The sequence below is a fragment of the Ahaetulla prasina genome, chromosome 5 (genome assembly GCF_028640845.1).
Source record: "Ahaetulla prasina isolate Xishuangbanna chromosome 5, ASM2864084v1, whole genome shotgun sequence".
Taxonomy (NCBI): Eukaryota; Metazoa; Chordata; class Lepidosauria; order Squamata; family Colubridae; genus Ahaetulla; species Ahaetulla prasina.
The window spans coordinates 29,261,021-29,285,941 of record NC_080543.1 but is presented as its reverse complement, the minus strand read 5'-3'; the positions used below and the strand labels follow the sequence as shown (position 1 = coordinate 29,285,941).

General features: G+C 38.3%; 1 protein-coding gene across 7 annotated transcripts; it reads right to left on the bottom strand.

Annotated features, from left to right (window-relative positions):
• Positions 1 to 2,232: 2,232 nt before the first annotated feature.
• USPL1 (ubiquitin specific peptidase like 1) lies at positions 2,233 to 24,897 on the bottom strand. Of its 7 annotated transcripts, XM_058184853.1 has the most exons (10): positions 24,762 to 24,859; positions 21,879 to 21,932; positions 19,023 to 19,072; positions 18,348 to 18,476; positions 13,331 to 13,946; positions 12,207 to 12,320; positions 9,293 to 9,422; positions 8,127 to 8,252; positions 7,388 to 7,545; positions 2,233 to 4,592 (listed from the first exon to the last, which is right to left on the bottom strand). In XM_058184853.1, the coding sequence occupies exons 3-10, from the start codon at positions 19,065 to 19,067 to the stop codon at positions 2,710 to 2,712; spliced, it is 3,201 nt and encodes a 1,066-aa protein (XP_058040836.1). In that variant the 5' UTR covers positions 19,068 to 19,072; positions 21,879 to 21,932; positions 24,762 to 24,859; the 3' UTR covers positions 2,233 to 2,709. The 7 variants fall into 7 exon arrangements, with proteins under 7 accessions (XP_058040836.1, XP_058040835.1, XP_058040834.1 ...); XM_058184852.1 differs by lacking the exon at positions 21,879 to 21,932 and having other exon boundaries at positions 24,762 to 24,885; XM_058184851.1 differs by lacking the exon at positions 21,879 to 21,932 and having other exon boundaries at positions 18,914 to 19,072; positions 24,762 to 24,858.
• Positions 24,898 to 24,921: the final 24 nt, after the last annotated feature.

The window sequence follows — 24,921 nt, the reverse complement described above, 5'->3', positions numbered from 1 at the left end:
GCAAGTAGAATTATTATACAATGTAGTGTTTGAAACAGCCCCATTAGCGGCTGGAATTGTGATGATTTCTTTGTGCCTTAGAATCCAAATTCTTCTTAATCCATCTTCTCCAATAATGGTGCATCTGCTTCACTGAAAATCATTATTTTCAATTTACAACTGTTTGCTTATTGACAATGAAAATGCATAATAGCCTGTGGAGGGGGAAACATGTTTGTGGAATTGCAATTTAGGCACTTTGTAATCAGCTTGCAGCATCCCATGATTGTGGAATTGTGACTTTTGTTTTTTAACCATTAAATGCTATTGGTTAATCTGGATTCACAATTCTGACCATGGTAACTCAACTCAACTGACGATTTATGATGGAAATTATAGTACCACATACCATAATTTATACCACACATACCAGAACTTCCCCAAGATTACATCTTTTTTTTTTATTATTTGAATTTATATCCCGCCCTTCTCCGAAGACTCAGGGCAGCTTACATTGTGTAAGGCAATAGCCTCATCCTATTTGTATATTTATATACAAAGTCAACTTATTGCCCCCCCAACAATCTGGGTCCTCATTTTACCTACCTTATAAAGGATGGAAGGTTGAGTCAACCTTGGGCCTGGTGGGACTCGAGCCTGCAGTAATTGTAACTGCAGGCAGCTGTGTGTTAATAACAAGCTACATTAGCCTGGTGAGCCACTTCCCAGCCCTGGGTACCCCAAGATTCTGTTTTAGCCCAGTACTTGTCAATATCTTCATAAACAATTTAGATGAGGAAATAGAAAGGGAACTCATCAAATTTGCAGATGACACCAAACTGGCAGAAATAGCCAACACCCCAGAAGGTAGGCTCAAGATCCAGAAGGATCTCAACAGACTTGAACACTGGGCCTTATCTAACAAAATTAAATTCAATGATGAGAAATGGTTTTACCCTTAGGCAAGAAAAACTAAATGTGCAGATACAGAATAGGTGGACCCTGGCTCAATAGCAGCAACTGTGAGAGGGATCTAGGAGTTCTACCGTCATAGACAACCACTTAAATGAGCCAGCAGTGTGCTGCAGCTGCTAAAAAAAAGCCAGTGCAATCCTAGGCTGCATTGATAGATCACACTAAGTGTTAACACTGCTTTATAAGGCCTTGGTCAGACCACACTTGGAATACCACATCCAGTTTTGGTTGCAACAATATAAAGATGTTGAGACTCTGGAAAGAGTGCAGAGAAGAGTAACAAAGATTAGAGAACTGGAAGCTAAAACTTGAAGAACAGTGGCACAAATTGGTTATGTCTAGTCTAGTGAAAAGAAGGACTGGGGTGACATGATAAGCAGTGTTCCAATATTTGAGGGGCTGCCACAAAGAAGAGGGGATCAACCTATTTTCCAAAGCACAAGAAAGCAGGACAAAAAGCAATGGATGGAAACTAATCAAAGAACAATTAACCAGTGGAACAGCTTGCTTATAGAAATTGTGGGATTAATACTCCTGGTTTATAGCCTGCTGCCTTAATCATTAAACCAAATTAAAACACAATTGCCCAAGAGGCCAGTAAAAAAAAATCCAGTAAAATATTTTCACAAAAAAATATTAAAATCAGGTAACCGTACTTTTAAAACATCAAGTTACAGTAGACTATAATGAAAGTAAGGCAAAGTCTTCATTGGGTCAAGCTTGATTTCTCATAACTAAATGTATTTATTTAGTAACAAAATTCCCATCTTTTGGAGAAAGTAGATAGATTGGCTAACTGACTGACTTCTAGAGGTATGTTTGTGTGTCTGTTTATTTACTTCTTTTCAGAATTAACCAAATTGCTAGATGCTGCCATCTCTTGGAGTAATCTAATTAAAACTAAAGCATAATATATATTTCTTATAATTTTTGATATTTACCATCCAAGAAACAACATTTTAGGATGAGATGAAGAAGTAAAAATTGTGTTAACTAAGCGTTGCAAATAACTTGATGTTAGTAACCTGCAAATAAGAGTAGTCTGGCACATTTAAAAGAGAACTTTTCTGACCTGAAGTAACAATGACTATCTATTGCACACAATCTACTAAGCAGTAAGATTTGTAACAAATATGTAATTAAACTTAAAAAAAAATTAATCTGTAAATTTATCTAAATCAGCTGTGTGTGAACTGAATTGTCATCTTGTATTGCAGGTGATGGGGTAGAATATTTAACACACTAGACTCAGAGATGCAGAAGAAAAAGAAATAATGGTTGTAACTTCAGAAGTTGCTTTAATACTTCAAAACCACATTTCAAAGGATTGGGGATTACAGGAAATGATTTAAATAAAATGGCTTCTTTAAAAATTTTAGTTTAGCCTGCAGGCCTCCTTTTGAAAAGGGAGATTTATCAGAAATGAAACTACCATACCATGATTATCATGGTATTTTACATTTTTAGAGATGCTTGCAGAGCATTTTTTTAGCTCAGCCATAGATGAGAGAAACCTTAGGTGAATACTACTTTATTACAATGGCTTTTAAAGTGTTAAACATTATCGCTTCCACTTTGTACAAGAATCAGTCTCATCTCTTCCAGCGAATAGTGGTTTTGAGGCAGAAAAACAAACCCAGTTTATTAAGAATATAAACATAAAAAACAATCATTTTAAATAAAGTCATGTGCAAATTAGGTTGAATGTTAAATTATACTCTCCAAAGGAAAATACTGAAATTGTTAAAACACAATTCACCAAGCTAACAACGATTCATCAAAGTGATGCAAGTCTTCAGTGTTAGTCATTGAATTCATTGAACATGAAAACAGATCATCCAAAAGATCCTGTTTTGCAGAACTTTCAAAATCGAATTTCTTCAGAGGCGATTTGATCGCTGATGGGTCTCTGTGGTCTTCAAGTCCATTTTCCTGTACAGGGCTGAAGTAAGGACAGTCATTATCTATGGCCTGTAAACTGGTATTTTTGTCACTAGGTATCGGCATGTCTGAGCTGTCACCTCCCATTTCCAGATATCTACATTCCTCTTCCTGTGGAAATTCCAAAGAACCAACAGTTGTAGCTGGAGACAAAAGCAGCTCAGATAAAATGTCATCATAATTTGAACTGCTGCATTGGGACATGTCAGTGCTTTGAGAATTAACAGATTTACTGTCCCAAACATCAATCTGCCTTTCTTGGGTATATAACAAGCCAGTCTGCAAGGGTTCCATCTGTTTTCGTGTCTGGTCCTTGATAGCTTTCTTGCAAGAGTTTTTGTGTCTTGTCTTAGCTTTTACCAGTTTATCTAAGGTAGCTAATTTCTCTTTTTTAGCCTTAAGCTGCTGTAAAAGTGTTAAGCGTAGTTGATGAGTTTTATCAATAAATGACCCAGTATTTTCAACAGATATAAAATTCTGATTTTCATGGTGGGTATTTTTCAGCAAATCTTGCTTAGTAAAAGCATCTAATGAAGCTGATCTTTTAGTTACAGCTTCACCTTTTTTATCCGGGACAAGATTTTTGACACGGATGTTTGCAAGAGAAAAAGCAGTCAGAGGTGACGTTGGAAGAGTTCTACCTGAAGAATGCAATGTTGCCTCTTTACTTTTCTGTGAAGATTTACTTTGGAAACCACAGAAGTGGCCTGCTTGCCTAACAAGTGAACCGGAATTAGTTTCTTTTTGCATTGATTTTTTATAGTTTCTTGATTTATTCGGAACCACCACACTTTTAGGGATAAAGGAAGAATATTTTCCAAGTAAGCCATTTACCCAACTGGCTACGGATGGTTTAATTACATTTGTACTGGATGAGTGAACAGTAGGACTTTGGGGAGATGGAGCAGAAATGTGGGGATTTATTTTTATTTCTTGACTGAACTCTACAACATTAGACATTCCCAAGGCAGTGTTTCCCAATTCTGTTTCGCTGGTTTTTTCCTGAGGATTCTTTGGATGGTAATTGCTGCTCTCTTCTACTGGAACTAAGGTGACTGCAGTTTCTGCCCCTTGTGGTAATAGTATTTCGGATGAGAAATTTATTTTGTCATTATTTAACGTAACTGATGGCATAGTAACTAGGTTACTCGCATTAGATGGCTGTTCTTCATGCACGAGAGCATTGGTATTTCCTAACACGACACTTCTCTTTTGAGTATCTCTTTCAGGGGTAAGTGGGCACATATCTTTCTGATCCAACTCTGATCCATTCAACTGCAATGGATTGCAACCTGTTCTGATTATCTGCTTATTTTCTATATGTCTATCTTCTAACAGCTGTTCACCTGAGTCAAGATTCAGTGTTACAACATCATCAGACAAGTTGACCAAGCCATGAAGCAAATTATTTTTCTGATTGCTTGCTAAGTTTTCTATTTCCTCTATATGTGTGTTCAGCATGTCCACTGCCTTGTGACAAGTTAAAGGTACACTCTCTGCAGTTTCCTCATTAGAGTATTTAACTGGAGTTTTTGATTGTGCTGTCATTGTTTCTTCAACTTGTAAATCCAAACAGTTGGTCATTTGTGGCGGCTTTCTTTCCCAAATGACAATATGTATTTCGGCAGAAGGAACTCCAAAGTTATGGTGTCTCCTGGAGAATGAACCTTTTAAGTCATCACACTCAAGCCATATTCCTAAAAATAAAATATGAACGATTCAGTATAATAGGGTACATTTCTTATCATTCATTTCAGATAAACTAATCTTTAATACTCACTAAATATGTGTATGTTCAATTATAATTTATGCTTGGTTTGTTGAAAACAGATAATTTTGAACTATGCATACTGAAATATATCTGGTTTGTTTTTTCATTCTTTCTCTATACCTATTGACTTGCAGCTCTAGGAATTCGATGGAGAATTAGGAATATCCAGTCAACCACTAACCGTGTTTCCATGATTTAACTGAAAATCAGACAGACAGCCATAATACCCCTAAGATATTGTTTCTCACAATAAAACCTTGTGGCTTATTCATTGACATTGCATTATACCTTATGCGATATATGCATCTCATATAAATCAGCATTATTAAAAAAAATTGAGACACTTTCAAATGTTTTCCCCCTCCCCAAACATCTACGTAAGTCACAAATATTCCGTCAAGAGTCTCAAAAGAAAAACATCATTATTTGATATATTGCAAGGCCATCTCTGCTTGACTGCTTGGAGGCTCATGTGCTCACCAAGGGAGATCAAGAAAATTGTTGCTTATAATTTATTTAAAGTCTCCTGTAAGTCTCCATTAAGCACAGATGGTTATCAGGTAATTTACACAAAAAGATGTGCCTTTATGACTTAATTTTCTTCAAGTAGGGCAAACTTTCTGCTTCTTTGAGATAGATAGCTATTTCTGTGAATGCAAAAATCAGAAAAAGCAAGCTAAAATCTAATTAGATTTGGCTTGCTCTGAAGATTTACCCTAAAGGTTTTTATATATCGTATACAATTAAACCAAGAAAGAAATACTAAACTAGTCCCTAGACACCTACAAACTCTTCTTTGGACTTGAAGTTCCACGAGGTTGGCTCTGACTAGAAACCATGTAAAGACATGTTGATGCAGGAATTATTTGGAAGGTTGTTTCCCATGTACTTTGAAGCATCGTATTATCATATGAAAGGGAGAAACTAATACATACAGGTAGTCCTCAACTTATGACCAGAATTGTGCCCAAAATGACAGTAAGGAAATTGTGAACTGACATCCTAAGAGACATGACAAGTAGCTCTCGACTTATGATTACAACTGAGCTCAGAATTTCCATTGCTAAGCAAGACATTTGTTAAGTGATCTTTGCCCCATTTTATGGCCTTTCTTGCCACAGTTGCTAAGTGAATCACTGCAATCATTAAGTTAGTAATGAGGATGTTAAGTGAATCTGGCTTCCCCATTGACTGCTTGTGAGAAGGTCGCAAAAAGTGATCACATGACCCCGGGATGCTGCAACAGTTGTAAATGTGAAAAGTGGTCATAAACCACTTTTTTCAATATCATTGTAACTTTGAGTGGTCACTAAATGAGCTATTGTAAGCCAAGGACTCTCTGTGTGGGTATGTGTCTCTCTGTGTGTGTAGGGGGTGGAGGCCTAGCAGGAGGGACTTCTAGATGTTAGACTTCTAGATCCAAACACTAGGTGTTTGGAAGCCGTACGGGTCTGGATGGGGAGAAACAGGCTCAAGCTCAATCCCTCCAAGACAGAGTGGCTGTGGATGCCTGCATCCCGGTACAGTCAGCTGAGTCCACGGCTGACTGTTGGGGGCGAGTCATTGGCCCCGATGGAGAGGGTGCGCAACTTGGGCATCCTCCTGGATGAACGGCTGTCTTTTGAAGATCATTTGACGGCCGTCTCCAGGAGAGCTTTCTACCAGGTTCGCCTGGTTCGCCAGTTGCGCCCCTTTCTAGACCGGGATGCCCTATGCACGGTCACTCACGCCCTCGTGACGTCTCGTCTGGATTACTGCAATGCTCTCTACATGGGGCTCCCCTTGAAGGGCATCCGGAGGCTGCAGTTAGTCCAGAATGCGGCTGCGCGGGTGATAGAGGGAGCCCCTCGTGGCTCCCATGTGACACCTATCCTGCACAGACTGCACTGGCTACCTGTGGCCTTCCGGGTGCGCTTCAAGGTTTTGGTAACCACCTTTAAAGCGCTCCATGGCATAGGGCCGGGTTACTTACGGGACCGCCTACTGCTACCGAATACCTCTCACCGACCCGTGCGCTCTCACAGAGAGGGACTCCTCAGGGTGCTGTCAGCTAGGCAGTGTCGTCTGGCGACACCCAGGGGAAGGGCCTTCTCTGTGGGGGCTCCCACCCTCTGGAACGAACTCCCCCCAGGACTCCGTCAACTTCCGGACCTCCGAACCTTCCGTCGCGAGCTTAAAACACATTTATTCATCCGCGCAGGACTGGATTAGATTTTAAATTTTAAATTTATATTGGTTTTTAATGGGTTTTATTATTTATACTGCTTTTTAATAATTCGGCTTTTTAGAATAAGTTTTTTAATTGTTATTTTAATTTGTATTTATATGTTTTTACTTGCCTGTGAACCGCCCTGAGTCCTTCGGGAGATAGGGCGGTATATAAATGTGATTAATAAATAAAATAAATAGAGTATTTTCATTTCAAGCCAGCCTCTTTCAAGGATGCTCTTGACCTTTCTTCACCATCACACTCACTATTTTGGGGCAATGTTCTCAGGCTAATTCACCCCCCCCCCTTTATCACTTTTGATCCCGATCTCCCCCCCGCGATCTTTATGCTCCTAAAATGTCTTTTATATTTCTGTAACCCTTGGTCTCCTCCAAATGTGCCTCTGATACCACTGTATTATTATTTATACTGGGACTGTTGGTATTACTAGCCAATTCAGATAGATGGATATTTAAGAAGGATAAAGCTGATACGGGGAATAGTGTCCTTACCATCTGAAGTCAAGATCCAGGTTATGAAGTGCTTTGTCTTCTGATATTGAACCACAGCTGTTACTTGATATAAATATTCTTGAAACCGAAACGAATAGGCCATCAAATTGTTATGTGGCAAGCCTTCAACAAAATGCACCATCAGAAGTGAGGAGATCCTACCAAATAAACATGACAATTTGTGATTTCAGAAGTAAAAAACATCCCTGCTATTAGTGTTAATTACCTCACCAAAACTGAAAACATGCAGTGGGATTAAAAGCTAAATATCAGTAACCCTTCTATGAGTTTTCACAAAGACCTCAAGGAATGCAAAACATCTGGCAATCACACCCAAGTGAGATTATATAAATGAATACAATTTGTATAATCTTCTTTGGGAAATTATTGTAACTCAGAATTGTTAAAGAGCAGACCCTTAAAAAGATACGTTTCCTAACTGACTTCTTCGTATTTATATAATGTCTTTCAAGAACTGAATTAACATATTATGTTAAGCCACATTAGTTAACCATGATTTACTGAATAAACTACAGTTAGAGTAATATAGAATGCTCTGTGAAAAATATGGTATGCCTTGGCTTGATGGATGAATACAAACAATAATGCTTCCAACTATGAAATCAAGAAGCCATAAATACAGATCTTAAAAATTTACATTAGCTGTCACTTATTATTGCTTACCAACTACTGATGTAGTTTTATCTCATTTGGGGATTATAATAAAATTCTCACTTACTTTTCTAAAACCATTTTTCTTCTTTGAGATGTGTGATTACACTTATTACAGGGAGCAACATGAACAGCGTTCAGCGGGTGCCACTCTGCGATTATATTTGTAAACGTTGTCATTGCCTGCTGACAACTAAAAATAAAATGAATATATATTCAAATAAAACAAGTTTAATCATTTATTCCTATATTTACATGATGTCATCAGTTGGCACAATTAATATTTAAAGAATGGTGCACATTTATTTCACTTAAATTATGAGACACTATTCAATATTATAAAAGCTATATCTTCTGGAATTTTAAACTCTGGAGGGATAATTTGAGATTTAACTCAATAAATCCACCTGAATTTTTTTGTAAAAATAAAGTTATTTTATTTCTACTTCAGAAACATGTAAAAATTTAACCATCAAGATACAGTACTGTATAAATCTCATATTAATTATGACTTTAGATTTTAGATGGGTTATAATCAAATTGGTACAAATTATTGCTTTGAAAATTTATGTTTTTAATAGATGCCTTCATCCAAATGGGGTTTTCTGCATCAAAATATTGAATATGGGTTTTTAAGATGTTTGGTTTTTCTGAAAAGTACTGTACTTTTATGTATATGTAGTCTAAACTTATTTGTCCTATTTTGTTTTCCCGCCTGCTATTTTATACCTTACTTTTTCTTTATCCTTGATGTTTTGCTTTAGTTTAAAGAGCAGAATAAATACAAATGCAGCAGAACTAAATATGAATGCTAATTTGGGATAGCAAGAATTGACTTGACCATCATAAATAAAATGATTGAACTAAGATGTAAATTTAGGCTAACACTGAAGGGAAGTTCAGGATGAAGTTATCACCTGTAATTGGCTTCCTATTTTATGCTGAGAGAAAACATATACTAAGACACTTTAAAAAATGATGTTTATGTCTCAATGTATACAATAACAACAGTTAGGATAAATCCTGAATGGCAAGAATAAAAACTCAACCTCTCTCAAATATAACAGCAGAGGGTTATGTGGTTTCAGAGCTGTGACTCAAGATGCCCAGTAGAGAAATCACATGCTCACAACTGCCCTCTCCTGCCTGTATAATGTATTATTTGCAAAATACTGATTGAAATGCATGGTTTATACCAAAGAGGAAGGAAGTGCAGAACTTAAAGAAACTAACCTATTGTTGAAGTGGTAGCCACACTGCAAACATTCAAACTTCCAGGAGAAAGAATGGAGAAAGAGATTCTCTATATGACTATCTTTCCGCAGAAGTAATGGAAAAGCAAAAACTGGACTTTCTTCCTCCCCTTTGAAGAAAAACACAAGACAAAAATGTAGTTGTAATACATGTAATGTCGATTATTTCAAATGAGATGTGAAGGATATAATTCTAAATATACTTATACTCTATTCTCTAAAAATGTGTTTTAAGTATTAAGAAATTGTAAGAGCCAATTCTTTTCCTAACAAGTATTTGTATACCAGTTTATATTACTGTAACATGCATAGTATATATTGCCGATAGTTCATATAATGAAAGGGTAAGAGATGAAAGGATCAAAGGCATTGATACATCTATATTTAATATAAGCCTCTCATTAGAAATATCTGCAAGTACACATTCGGACTACAGATTATACATCGTGTTTCCTAGTGTTGAAAAACTAAAATACATTTAATATTTTTCAGAAACTGACACTATAAACTTTACATTATGAAAATAGGGAAATATATCACTGTGGGGTGACTCCTGGATTAATTAACTGACCCTACCTCCCCCCTGTGCTTCCTGCTCTCCATCCACCCATCTTAATTTCATATTATTGTACTTCCATTGTTTATTTTTACTGTTTTATTCCCTTGCTGTTGTCAAAATGTTTACATTGTTATCCCCCACCCCCCATTTTATTGTTGTAAGCCACCCAGAGTAGCCCCATGGCAAGATGGGTGGCAAATAAATTAACAAACCTTGAGTTGAAGAAATCCTACCAGTTGTAGCTTCACACTGCTTTGCAGCTGTATAGTAATAGTACGGTACAATACAGTATAGTGTGTATGTATTTACCGTGTTTCCCTGAAAATAAGACCCTTTCTTCTATTTTTCTGAACTCCGAAATAAGTGCTTGGCCTTATTTTCAGGGATGTCTTATTGTTTTGGGGCACGTGGAGCAAGACAGGGCTCCTCTTGCTGTCTTACCTGATTTCCAGCTGTCTCCAGAGGAAATGGCAGGGAACGGCTGCACATGCGTTTAAATATTTTCGGGGTGGGCTTATTTGGGGGGCAGGGGGCTTATTTTAGCACATGCGCTCAAAAACCCAATTGGGCTTATTATCAGGAGAGGTCTTATTTTAGGGGAAACATGGTATGTATGTAGGGACGTGGTTTAGTCATGCCAGCTACATGACCACAGAGACGTCTTCGGACAGCACTGGCTCTTCGGCTTAGATACCGAGATGATCACTGCCCCCTAGAGTCAGGAACGACTAGCACATATGTGCAAGGGGAACCTTTACCTTTACATACGTATGTAAAAGAACAAAAAATACTTAAAAGTTCTAATTCTACTGTGCATATACACCCTATTGCTGATGCAAATAAAAAGTAGAAAACTGACTAGCTTACTAAACAGAAAATTACTTGCTAACGTTAGCCAACATTCTGGGAATTCATCAACTACATACTTTATTTTATATTATTACAATGCTGGTACAGCTAATGCCAGTTATGATATGGTGCTACAAGACTTAAATATAAGGGACTCTTGGGGCTCACGTTGATAATTTTTATTTCTTTCCTTGCACTGAACAGTTCCTTACTAGTTCCTTACACAGTTGCAAACTAGTCTCTCTGGAGTTTGACACTGTTTTGTAGAAGCAGTAGAAACCATACCTTGCTATCTCAAACAATGCTGCTTACAGTGTGTCTTACGTCTAGGGTCTGGGAAGAATGACGTGTCTTGAGCTCTTAAAGTGCAAAACTATGTAGCCAGGCAGGATAGCACTATCAGTTCCTGTTTACTATTTCAACATTGAAATGATTTCTCCTCCTTTTCACCAATGCTTAAAACAACAATGCTGCATTGAGTCAAAAAACAGTTCTACTTTCCTCAAGAAGTCCAGAAACAGTAGTGCTTCTGCACCTTTCTGTTCAGTTCCCTAGCAACTGATATCCAGAGGAACAGTGCTTCTGAAAGTGGAAGTAATATACAACTATCATGACTAGCACCTTTATTTTCCATCAATCTGTCAATAGTCATCTAGTCCAGGGGTCTCTAACTTTAAATTCCAGAATTCTGGGAGTTGAAGTCCGCCAGGCTTAAAGTTTACAAGGTTGGAGACCCCTGATCTAGCCTAAGACAGCAGTGTGATGATTGGTGGCAAATGCCATAGTTTATTACTTTCTTTTCATTATCCAGGATTTCCCCACATTCAGCCTTGTACAAACACAAGGTTTGCTTTCAAAAATGTTTCAGAATTAATTCCTACCATCTTTATAGAGAGCCAGGAAAGGCTCATCTGAAAATCCCAGAGTGCTACTGCTAATGGGTGTGCGGATAAGCAAGAAAAATCTTCTTTTTGTCTAAATATATGGCTGCTTCCTATGTACTAAACTGAACTCAAAATTCTTTCTACTCAAAGGAAGTATATGGCTAAATATTCAGATATTAAGACACTAGTTACTAAAATATTAGCTCATATCTTCATGCTGAGTTTGAGAGTTTCCCAGGATCAAATGGTTGACCCTCATGAGATGAAGAAAGCTGGCTTTGTGGACTGATTTAGACTAGGTAAGTAGTATATGGCTTAGAAAGTAGCAAGAATATAAACACTAACCACAGAAATTAATGACAAATATAATCAAGTTTCCAGCTAATGAACAGATCAAGTTTAGCATGTTATAGTATATATATTAATATATAACTCGGAATGTTTTTTCTGCTGCTCTATCGAAAGAATTGGGGAGGAAAAGAACATGTAAGAAAACAAACTGCAGTGGTTAAAAATGCAGTTCATTGTTTAATAGTTCTTCTCTCCAGTTTGCAAAAACAAACTAAAACCCCACACAGAAATACATATTAGCAGTTACTTACCAAATTTACAGCCAAGCAATGGCTGAAGTTCAAGAAATATGGTATTCCTGATTTCATTTAAATGGGAATCAGCTCTTGACAAAACGTCCAAAGGAACTTCCGAAGCAAGTTTATCTGTACAAAACAGTTGAACACCTCATTTCAATAATGAACTAGGTACAGTTCAGCATTGCAGATATTTATAAGGAAAATAGCTTGCTACATAATTCGGTTCCCGCAGCCATCAGAAAATATGCTGACTGGAAGCTGCATAAGAACTATTAGCTAATACGCTTGCCAAAGCCAAATTTATATTCTGCTGTTATGATATGTTTTTTAAACAGCACTCTGAGGAAACCTAGGATCCTTCAAAAATTGATCCAACATTTCCCTAGTCACCCACTAGAAAAACAGGATTACTGATATATTAGCATTATTGAAAAATGTTTGCAAATACTAATAATCACTCTCTATAAGATGAGGAGGCCAGAGACAAGTGCTGTTTTGTCTTCACTCTTGTTCAAAAATACCTGAAACATATCCCAGAATCTATTCTAATGTGCCTAGATTTCCTTATTTAGGGCTCTTTAGCAGATAAATAGATGTAGATGTAGGAAGGTTTTCCCAAAGATCAATCTGAAAATCATATTTGCTACATTGGGACTAATTCAAGGTCATGACAAGATTCAATGAAAATTATGTTCAATATCAAACTACCATTACATTTATATTTTATCCGGTCATATCTTGATGCTAATATTGGATGGCGAAGTGATCAGCAAACATGGAGCTTTAGGAGTCTATGTTTATTTAGGGAGGATAGAGATGATAAGAATGGCATGTGAAAGTGGAAATGAGACCCGCCAAAAAACAAACAAACAAACAAACAAAAAAACTACCACCAGCTTTTAAACTGACCAGCTTTCATTAGAGCTGATTTGATTATTCTAAGAACCCTAAGTTTTCATTTCTCAGTATTAAAGGTTGCTGTACATTCTAGAAACAAATCTGATTCCAGAGGGAAACGAGGATACCATAAGCTCTATTATGATTTTTACTTTTTATATATACTGTTTACATATACCACAATATATAAGTAACACGTTTCCAAAATAAGCAACCCCCTGCTCCCAGATTGGGCTTACCCCTTTGGCAAGTGTTCACAAGTGCAGCAGCTTCGTTATATTTTGTGAGCAGGCTCTGGATTACCGACATGTTTTTGGAGAGTCCAGTCAGAATTCTTAATGTTTCCAAATGTACCAGTATTGACAGAATACAATCTAACCAGCAGAGAGCCTGTGCATTTCTCCACTGAAGCGACAAAGGCTCTCGCAGAGATGATTTGCTTTGTTGCAGATCCTGAGACACTGACGGAGCCATCTCAGGGGCTGACAATAGCTGTGTTTGCACACTGAGCACTTCTGGTGAGTGTTCTTGAGCTCCCAAGCCCATTTTCTGGTTGATGGATTCAGCTTCATCAGAAAAAGTTGGCTGCTTGGCTTCTGAAAAATCAGACTGCCCTGACCGAGTCCTAATTAGATTGTTTCCATCGCAGTTGGGAATAAGATCAGATCTGAATGTCTCCTCAGTGTCCATCAAGTCATCAGTCCTAATCAATTTTAAGCATGGTTCAATAGAAGAGGTCAATAGGTTTGTGCCGAATAACTTTCTTTTCCCACAAGTGCCCTGAGATGAATAACCTTTTGCATCACTGGGAATTATAATAGTGCTTAGTGGTGCAGATCCTAGAGGGTAAATGCACTGAAATAATAATAAAAAAAACCAATTACACTTACATTTAGTCTGAGTAGATTTATCAGCATATGATGCACAGTTCAGGAATGAAATGGAGAAACAGTCACAGAAATATTAACTAGTCATAGTCCTCAACTTACAACTACCATTTGGACTAGAATTTTCTTTGCTAATGCCTTGCATCATATGACCTTTTCTGCCACACTTTTTAAGCAAATTGCTGAAGTTGTTAAGTGAGTCATATGGTCATTAAATGAATCCAGCTTTCCTCCATTGATTTGCTTGTCAGAAGCCAGCTGGGAAAGTTACGAAATGGCAATCACATGACCCTGGGGCACTACAACTATCATAAAGATATGGTTGCCAAGTGCCCAAATTTTGATCATGTGATTGTGGGATGCCACAATAGTTGTAAGTATCACGTTTTTCAGTGCCGTTGTAACCTGAAAGAGTTACTAAAAGTAGAGGACTTCCTGTACAGAAATTAGGCATCCAATTCAAAACTATTAAAATCCCAGTCTATTTTAAACAGTACTGTTTTCTGATACAATGTTTTTCCCCCCTCAAAAAAGCATCCCTGATACTGCACAGCAAGAAATCTATAAAAGTATTTCCTTTGCATGAAGTGTCTGTTTAAAATTATTTATGAGATGAGGGGTGGGGGGGTGTAGTAAGTTTTTGAAGGCTATTTTTAAGTGTTACTTTTCTAGACATCTGTGTGCTTAGAAATACAATTCTGCTACTGGTTCCTTCCTGTACTCCACATAAATGAAGGATATTTCTAATTTCCTTGAATCAAGGTTAAACTTTACAGACTGCAGGCCACTCTCTTTCTTTTTTAGTTTTTTTTCCCTACTGATTAACCTGCCTTTACTTTCATTGCTACAATCTTTTTTTCATGTCTTTTATCCACAACCAGAATGGTACCTATTGCCTCTTTCTCACTAAGTGTTCCAGCCTGCTAAGTAAAAGATGGATTTAATATCAGAAGAGCCAATACATCCTTCTTTTTGGGTTCTTCCTTCTTCTTCCTGCAATTTATTTTTTGTGCTAACCTGCCTCTACAATTCAGAACACTGTGAAGGCTCCATAAAGGATTCTTTTTTTTATATATAAAAAAGTTTTATTTTTACAATCATATCCAACAGCTCATCCAATGTACAGTCATATACAATTAGTCGGGCTTGCCCAGTCACCACCCCCTCCTTTTAACTCTCTTCCCTCTTCTACCTTCTTCTACTTTCCAGACCTTCCTCCCCTTCTCTTATCTACATCTTCTCCCTCCACCCTACACCTTCCTTCTCCCTCTTATACCCCTCTTCCTTCCTCTTCTCCTCTTTCCTACCTCCTACTCTCTCCTCTCTTCTCCCTCCCCACCGTTCTAAAATGGGGCAGACCCGACCACATTAATTATATTTATACATCTTCAATAATCCCTGTACATTAACCATCACTCCATCCTCTACCCTCAACACCCCCAGTTCCCCTCCCCCTTACCCCCCACCACACACACCCCGACTTCCCAGAACAAAATGCAGGGTATCAAAACTAACAATCATAATCCAAAATAAATCCTAAATTATAATCTCGTCACTCCACACATAATCACACTCTCAATTCCCCTCTCCTTCAGAAATATATCCAATACAAAATATTTCCTAAATTTACTCATATGCTATTCGATATTTTTTTATCTGATACTTATTTTGAATATAATCAATCCACATTTTCCATTCTAAAATATATTTTTCTTGTGTATAGTCTTTCAAGTAAGCAGAAATTTTTGCCATTTCTGCCAGATTTGATAAGGATTCTTCTTTTTCTGGTAAACTTTTTTTATCTATAAAACATTAGGGTGTGAGTACTAAAAGGCAGGATTCATGTTCACAGGTATACCTGAGGTAAGCAGGGACTGAAGCAGACACTTAATATCCATAAATTAAGAGAAGTTTAACTACATGAGGGGCATAAGTCTGGGGAGGGAGGGAAACTAGGGATTCCTTCACTTACGGAAAAGGTTCAACTTTTTTGTACTGTGGGTGGTCTAGGAAAATTAAACTCAACATAAAATTTATCTTAAACTTTAAATATCAGTTTTAGTTTTTATTTTATATATCATGTATGTAAATTAGGGAAAGTGATTCTGGGACTCACAAAACGGGTTGTGGATACAAATCCACAAATTTACCAATGCTAATTAATATAAAAACTTGTCTAAAATTAGCTACACTATTTTACATTTAAAAATCAATAGTGACGTTATAACTTTACGTTATAACTATACTAAGCAGACTGCTCTATAAATTATCTGTGAAGTCAAAGAATGCTACAGATAATGGGAGTGGAATGGGTACTTTGCTTTCAAATCAGCTTCCTTTCATATTGTACATCATATACCGTCGGTTTATAAGACGCACTGGAGTATAAGAAGCACCTTAATTTTGGGGGAGGAAAATAAGAAAAAAAGAATTCTGCCTCTGCCTACCAGCATCAGGATCAGCAGCGTCCTCAGTTCCATTTGGATGAGCTATTTAACTGGAGTGGGTAGGGTGTAGTGGAGGATGATTTTCATGGGGGCAGAAGAGGGACTTGGCACTGAAGGCTCCACTCTCGAGACGCCCCGTCTTCCTACCTAGCACTTTAGTCCTCCTGGATGCTCCTATCACGTAAACACAGTGCCGGGCTTCCCAGCAAGCTCCCTGTGCCTTTGCTGCGTTGGTCGGACCCTGATTCGGCAAGCGCCCTGGGGAAACGCGGAGATCGGGACTTGCTTGGCGAAGCAGGCGCTGTGCAGGGGACAAAAGGCAAGGCCCTGCCACCCAAAAACACAGCGGAGATCTCCGCCGCTTGGAGATCTCCGCTGCCTCCCCAGTTCCAAAAATGGGGTGTGCAGAAGCAAAGAAAGAGCATTGCATTTTTGGGCGATTCCAGGCAGTAGAGATCAAGGCAACAGTTTTCAGGTGGCAGCGCCTTGCCTTACACCTCCTGCGCAGCGCCCAGCAAGCCACCAGTTCCTTGAAGATGCAAGACCATTTTCATGAGGACGTGCGGCTCTGCAAATTGCATCGGGGAAGAAAATGTGATGTATGGAGGTGATGCTCTTGTGAAGTGGGCACTTCTGCGAAAGAGGTGTAAGGCTAGGTGGCTTGCTGCCTGGCCTGCCCCTTCTCCAGACGACCCAGGCTGAGGGCAGTTGGTTTCTACTCCTGGCTCGGGAGGTGGATCTGGCTAGGAGGAAAGAGAGTGAGACTGTGAAAAAGGAGGAGGAGGAGGGCACACGGCTCTAAAAATTGTTTCGAGGAATTGAGGAGGAAATGCTGGAAAACGCAATGCATGGAGGCAACGCTCTTTTTCCTCCCCGATTGCCCAAAGCAATTTGCAAAGCGCATGCCCTACTCCTCCTTTTCTGCAGTCGGCTTCTGCTCCTGGCCCAGGAGGCGGATGTGGCCAGGAGGAAAGAGAAAGTAAGACTATAGAAAAGGAGGAGGAAGGCGCGCGGCTTTGCGAATTGCTTCGGGCAGGAAAAAGAGCGTTGCCTCCATGCATTGTGTTTTCCAGTGTTTTCCTCCTCAATTCCCCAAAGCAATTTGCAGAAAAGGAGGACGATGATGTGCGACTTTGCGAATTGCTTTGGGCAATCGGGGAGGAAAAAGAGCATTGCCTCCATGCATTGTGTTTGCCAGTGTTTTCCTCCTCAATTCCCCAAAGCAATTTGCAGAGCCGCGTGTCCACCTCCTCATCCTTTTCTGAAGTCTCACTTTCTCTTTCCTCCTGGCCAGATCCGCCTCCCAGGCCAGGAGCAGAAGCCGACTGCCCTCAGCCTGGGTTGTCTGGAGAAGGGGCAGACCGGGCGGCACCTCGCCTTACACCTCTCGCGCAGAAGCGCCCACTTCGCAAGAGCATCACCTGCATGCATTGCGTCTTCCTCCCCGATGCAATTCGCAGAGCCGCGCGTCCTCAGGAAAACGCAGCAGCGGGGGTTTCCAAGCAGCACCCTAATGTGAGGATTCCTGCCACCTGAAACTGCCAGAAAATGCTGACAACCTCCAAACAGAGGCTGACAACCTCCAAAGGGTGGGGGGGGGGGCGATGGGTTGGTGGGGCTACATTCGGCGTATAAGACACACCCAAATTTTCACTCTCTTTTTGGGGATAAAAAGGTGTGTCTTATACACCGAAAAATACGGTAGCTCACTATATGTAAATTTTCTTGAAAACCATTTTGCTGAAAGTTATCATGCTTGACCTAGAACCTAGATAGTTGATATTCTTGTCTGTGAACTACTCAGTAATGAAGTAGAACAATAATTATCTGGTATATTACAAAAGGTATCCAGATTAAGGAGGACAGAATGTAGAAATGTTAGACAAACTTTAAGTCAATAACTTCCCAATCTACTGAAATACCTGTGGATTTTCACACAGAAAAATAGATTCTTCAAAATTGATATGGTATTTTCTTATATGTCGCATCAAACCAATCCTTTTACAGGCTGGGCAGCATCCATCTGGAGTTTCTTCAGCAAAATTACAATTCTGAAAAGATTAATACCAGACAACAAATGTATTGAGCTGAAAGATCAAAACACTGCAAAATAATTTTTATAAAATGCAATGCTGAATTTGACATCAAGAAAATAACACTAAAACAAATAAATATTAGAGCAATTCATATCATTGATCATTTGACTTTTATAGAATGTTCACTTCTATTTATATATAGCATAACACATTATTATAATTCTGAACTGTATATTTCATCAAGTAGAACAAATATTTTCACATATTTGTACTAAGATATGAAAATAGTAAATCTTTCGCCATTTCAGTAAGATTTCCGTGGAAAAAAATAATTCTATAAGAAATTAAGAGGTCATATATTAAAATTAGACCTGTAAAATCTTTTTTTTTTTTTTAAATAATCTCAAAATTGAGAAGGAACTTTGCACAATGTGAAAAAGAACTGAACTGACTTTTCCCAAATACCCCACCATGTGGAGTGCAGTTGTCCCTACATCAGTCACTTGCAAACCATTTCCAATCTTCTGGGAATCCATCATTCTCAGGCACTGGCTAAATTACCATGTCACTTGTAACATTTTCAAGTCCTAAGGCTTTTTTCCCCATATATTCTGAAAAATAAAAAGTGAACAGAAAAAAAGTTACATAAGCATTTTTCTCATAGCAATTCTTAGACAGCATAGTCTAGAAGAAATGTGTAGGAATGGGATAAGAGGGCAGTGCTTAATTACTGTATATATCAAAATAAATAACAAATAATAGAGTAGGAAAATGTGATATACACTACAATGGAGATATGCCACCTAACTAAACTTAGAAATGTACATCTCTTACAAAACAGGTGAATTAATCACCTCAACGCTCTTTAAAATACTACTGCATTTGATCTGTGTTTACAAACAAGAGAGAATGTTTCAATCACTACCTATGCTCTTTATCAGATCCAAACGCATGGCAGATTATGACTTCACATTTTGTCCTATTAATGCCATGCCGCTAGGTTTAGGCAGAAAGAATCACCTACATTGTATGTTAGACTTCATGTGGCCCAATAGCCCTGTTCCGCTAACTCACAGGCGCTCGAGTAATACCCTCAGCTCCTTTTTTTGAGACCCATTGAGATTCCATAATCAATCCCGTTTGCAAGAACCCCAGCAAGATACAAACTCAAGCTAAATACAAGTGGGAAGAGAGCACTCTATTTCAGAACAAGATTCCTGATGATCAAGAAGGGTCTGGGAAGAATCTGCTGTCCTGCACTTCCACCAACTAGGGAAGGTGGAGATGGCATAAATCTTTCTGGGTAAAGCAGAGAACGTCAAGCCGGGCATCACAGGAAGAACTGGCCTCAGTTTGTTCAGTGCAGAGCTCTTGTCTCATCTAGAAGGAGAGTGGTGTTTTTCTCTCCGTAAGAAACTTAATTACACCAGGAGGCTGATGACAGTTGACTTCTTCATTCCTCAAGACTCGTAGCAATCAAGTGAAGGCTGATCCTGATCCCGTTCTAGCTGCTTATCCCAGGAATATGTGATATAATTATGCATGATGGCACACAATACTACCTGCTTTTTAGGACTATGCTTAGGAAGGTTTGTGGTCACATCTTTAGCTTCATATCCTTTTCTTTTTAGCTTTAATGAACGTTGATTATGGTGTAGCATTACAAGAGCTCCAATATAATGATCAGGATTTCAACATCTGATTTAGAAAGTAACTTTGAAAAGAATTATATAATGCAGTGCAACTACAAGAAATGTGAAAGAAGGAGGGACACAAATAATCATAGGGAGGCTGTAGAATAATGCAGGACTATAAAATAATAAAGAGAACAGCAAATGTATCTCAAAAATTAAACATAAGAGGAACTAGGAACCTAAGAAGTACATTTACATCGAGATAATATTTTCCTCAGTCCTGTAAAACTGAGAGAACTACTTAAAATATCTAAATTAATTTGGAAGCTTTAGAGCTCATTATTTTATTACTACTCCCAAAACTCTATTCTGTAAGTGTTCTTCTTATGAGGTGTTTACTTATATAAATCCATCTGTCTTTGGTAAAATGCACTAATTGCGTGAACTACCATATACTATCATATACTGCAATTAATGCCACATTAATTAAGAATGTCTAAATGCCACTGCCACATTTGTTTTATTCAACAATTTTGAATAAAATTTATACTTAGGTTGTGCATATAACGAACATGAACGAATGTACATAGAATCCTTAACCAGCTTTATCTATTGCCTGTTTCACATATAAACTATATGTGCTTAAGGAATATGTGCTTAAGAATCAAATATGAACTGGAACTTACCAAGAACTATTTAGTTCAGATAGTCTAGAGATAATTACAGGCTTCCTCCACCTATTTTTGGATTCTATTCCAATAAACATGGTCAATGACAAACCACTGAAATTCTAAAACAAAATATCTAATAGGCTATCCCTGAAATAGCATGCATTCTTTCAGGAGTTCAAAATGACATGCACAGCATTCCCTCCTCTAATGTTTCCTCAAAACAGCTTGGCTTTATCAAATGATTTTCCAGGGTTGAGGGTGAACTAGAACCTGTCTTAATATGGTGATATACAAGCATACACATACATACTTTTTTTCCTTGTTTTTATTTCCAAGAAAATCTTATAGATTTCAATATACTATTTAAAAAGAAAATGTTAAACTTGAAAATAATTATATAGGAGAAAAATGCAAATAGGAACATTTGTATACATATGAAGGTACACTGGGCTTATCCAAATTATCTTCCAAATTCTGTGCACATTTGAAAAGATAAAGACAGAGGATATGTATTAATACATACATTCAACTAAGCATCAGATCTAAATGAACTTGAAATATGTAGCTGAGGTTTTGAAGTTCTTGGTGCTATGGCACTTAGAAATTCAGTATATGTATACGCAATGCCAGGCATTAGATATGGAAATAAATATCTTTATCTCTGAGATAGATTACTCCAACAACCTCTCTAATATAGATTGGCTGACCATAAATAGGAATCCTGCCTACTGCTGCCGTACTTACAGTACTCATTTTTGTATGTGAAAAATGTGAAACTCTTAGCTGTCTTATACATAGATGCAATATTGCCCTATTCTGCAGCAGGATCTACCTGAAACACATTGACAATACTTATCTTGTACATATTGAATCATAGCGATTTCTACTATATACATTGTACATTGTGTGTTTTGAGGTGTGTGTGTGTTGACAATAAATTAGACAACATGGCTATACTGGAGCTTCTTAACATATGTTGGCAGTCTATCACAGTAGAACACAATGAACAATTAAAAGAAATGAAAAACAGTGTTGTTCGATATGAAAAGCAAGTACACTTTTTGCACAATAGTTTCATGAAGAATGCTATGAAATATTAAAAGTCCAATCACCTTTAATGCACTTTCTGGCACGGGAAAGATGAGTTAGAATGTCACTGCTCCAATCTAATGATGTTTGGGATGCATGTTAAGAAATGCCATTTTCAGATATGTTTAATCAATTTTAGTATTACAGTTGCTATCTGAAATGGTTCCACTCAGTTTTATGTAATAATGTAGTTTATTACCACATAAAGTATTTATACAAATAAATATCATGAGAATATACACAGGACATAAAACAGGAAATAAATTTGCCTATGTTCCTGATGACAAAGAATCACAACTGTACTATTAATCCTATTCTGTACTAAACAATATGAAAGTATTATGGATTAATGAATATGGCTACACTGTGCAATAAATGTTCATAGATTAAGTACAATTATTCTATATATACATTGATAAAAACATACTGAAGGGTATTACATTTCCTTGAAAGTTTTCTGCAGTTCGGATTAAGTAGTAGCACTGTGCAACTGAAAACAATATAGTCCATAAACATATAAATAGCAATTACAGGTATTCCTAGACTTATAACCATTTGTTTAGTGACCAAAGTTACAATGGTACTGAAAAAAAAACTTATGACCGTTTTTACACTTATGACCGTTGCAACTTCCCCACGATCAAAATGTGGACACTTGGCAACTGGTTCATATTTATGACAATCGCAATGTCGCAATGCCGTTTTGCGAACTTCTGACAAGCAAGTCAATGGGAAAGCCAGATTCATTTAATAATCATGCTACTAACTTAGCAACTGCAGTGATTCAATTAACAATTGTTGCAAGAAAGGTTGCGAAATGGGACAAACTCAACTCTTGCTTAGCAATAAAAATTTTAGTTTCAATTGTGGTTGTAAGTTGAGGACTACCTGCATATTGAAAAAATCAGCATTCAAAGAATTCAATTTCATACCATTAAAATCATTTAGCACAAAATACTATTTGTATCTGTTTCCAGCTTCCTTTGTACTACAGCATTTACCACTTAATCACTTAAAAGCATTGTCTGACCATTACTGAAGCAATACGATGTCTTTCCTCATTATATCCAAGAAACATGTATTAAATATGCAGTGGTGAAATTGCCTTTAGAAAATGTTGTACCCTTAATAAAGTGTTCCAAACTAAAGGATATAGAATTGAACAAAAATAAGTGCTAATATCATGATTAAGTATCATAAAAACAACGCATACCAGTCATATGCTAAAAACAAAGCAGGGGGCGAAGGTATTCTTCAACATGTCTATGCACCATGTAACAGAGGTCCGTAATAATCATTTTTTTAAATTGAAGTCTCCCAAGTTTCACTTATAACTAGACATTTCTCTGGAAATGTCTGGTGCAAGGTCACTATAATTACTATATATAATTTAAAAATATTTTAACCAGGATAGTCTCAAAAGGTGCTTTTTAAAAAGGCAACCGGACTTTATTTTTCCTTTTAAGATGTTTTGCTTCTCATCCAAGAAGCTTCATCAGTTCTGACTGGATATGCTGAGAGGATGAAAGGATTAGCTGACAGATGCTGACAGATCTTTCCGACAGAACTAATCCTTCCAATCCAATCCAATCCAATCCCACCACCATCCAGTTAGAACTGATGAAGCTTCTTGGATGTGTTGGAAGAAATGTCCATCTGGGTTCAGTTCCAAGTGGGGAAAAAGACACTGGAAATATGGAGACTGCTTGGAAAGATGGTTTAATGGTGGACAGGAATCACATGGCTTGAGTTCCTGAACAGAAAAGGTGATCACATGTTTCAAGGTGTTGGGTGAAGAACCAGAGAAGAAAGGAGAAGAGAAGAGAACAAGATGCTGAGTGCTTGAGTTTATACTCTCTGTGGGGCCCCACCTTGGTGTTTCCTGTTCCTGTATAAGAAATGTACCCTGATTGGTTGTCAAACTCCCAGGTGGTCTAGGGGTCTTAGCTAACTTTGTAGGTTGTCTCTCAAGCTTGCTTGAGCCTTGCCATGTGGTGAGTTTCTGTTGCTAGATGAGCCCTATTGTGTTGTATTTTCCAAAATATTTCATTTTTCTAGGAGAGGGGTGAGTGCTAACTTTTTACTGACGAAAAGCGAAATGTCTTCCAGGAAAAACAAAGACCTGTCTAGCTGCCTTTTGAAAAAGCACCTTTGAGACAACCATGACCTGGATGATTGAGAATCTCCATAGACGTTTACCATAACCAGAATAATGTTGCTGTTTAAAAATACACTGCATATCAATGGTGGAATTGGCAAAACAGTGGAATTCCGTCTCATGTATAAAGCAGGTGTGCAGAAATCAATCCTATGGAGTTCAACTGAGTTTACTTTCGGGGAATTCCAGGCTCTCCCTTAAGACAGGGGTCTCCAATCTTAGCAACTTTAAGACTTATCGACTTCAATTCCCAGAATTCCTCAGCCAGCAAAGCTGGAATCCACAAAAAGTTGCCAAGGTTGGAGACCCCTGCCTTAAGATCCACGCTGTCTAATAACAACCAACACCTGGCTTCCATAAGGAAAGAAAGGGGAGGTGAGTTTGCACCCACCTGATGGTGCATGGAGTTACAACTCCAAGACCCCAGCTAGTCTTAGAAACTTCTGGAAGTAGCCGTCGGACAGAGCTGCAGGGCATCATCTTGGAACACTGATGCTGGTGAAAACTCCTTCCCCGTCCTAGCTGCGTATGCCCAAAGCTACCTGCATACACGTGTTCCAGCACGCACCAAGTCCGGTTCTCTACCCTTGGAGCACCGCAGGCAACTTACATATAGAACACGCCGTTACTCGTAGTGACGCCAGAGCACGCAGCAACCTGGCGAAAACTGGGACTAGCAAAACGAGGGCTCCCTCCCCCCCGCACAGGGAAACCTGTAACCCGGGCACGATTTAAGGGCTCAGCTCACCTTCTTGGGTCTCCACGCTTAGCCCGCGAAAGCCACGCCGGGTCAATCTTCCCTGGAGAAACCGCCCGCTGCGCTTCCCTGACGACGTTCTCAGCGCGTTCAAGGCCGGCTTAGGCCTGGTGCAACTTCCGGCGAGTCCTCTTGAAACCGTCCCCCGCGA

What these genes read in the sequence shown, in the direction of transcription:
- USPL1 (XM_058184849.1), bottom strand. Translation starts at nt 19,142, where the DNA reads ATGCTGTCTAAGAATTGCTATGAGAAAAATGCTTATGTAACTTTTTTT. An exon ending in TGTGAACACTTGCCAAAGGG is followed by an intron (nt 12,321 to 13,330) that starts GTAAGCCCAATC and finishes TGTTTTGTACAG; the next exon opens with ATAAACTTGCTTCGGAAGTT. An exon ending in GGCTACCACTTCAACAATAG is followed by an intron (nt 8,253 to 9,292) that starts GTTAGTTTCTTT and finishes TTTTATTTTTAG; the next exon opens with TTGTCAGCAGGCAATGACAA.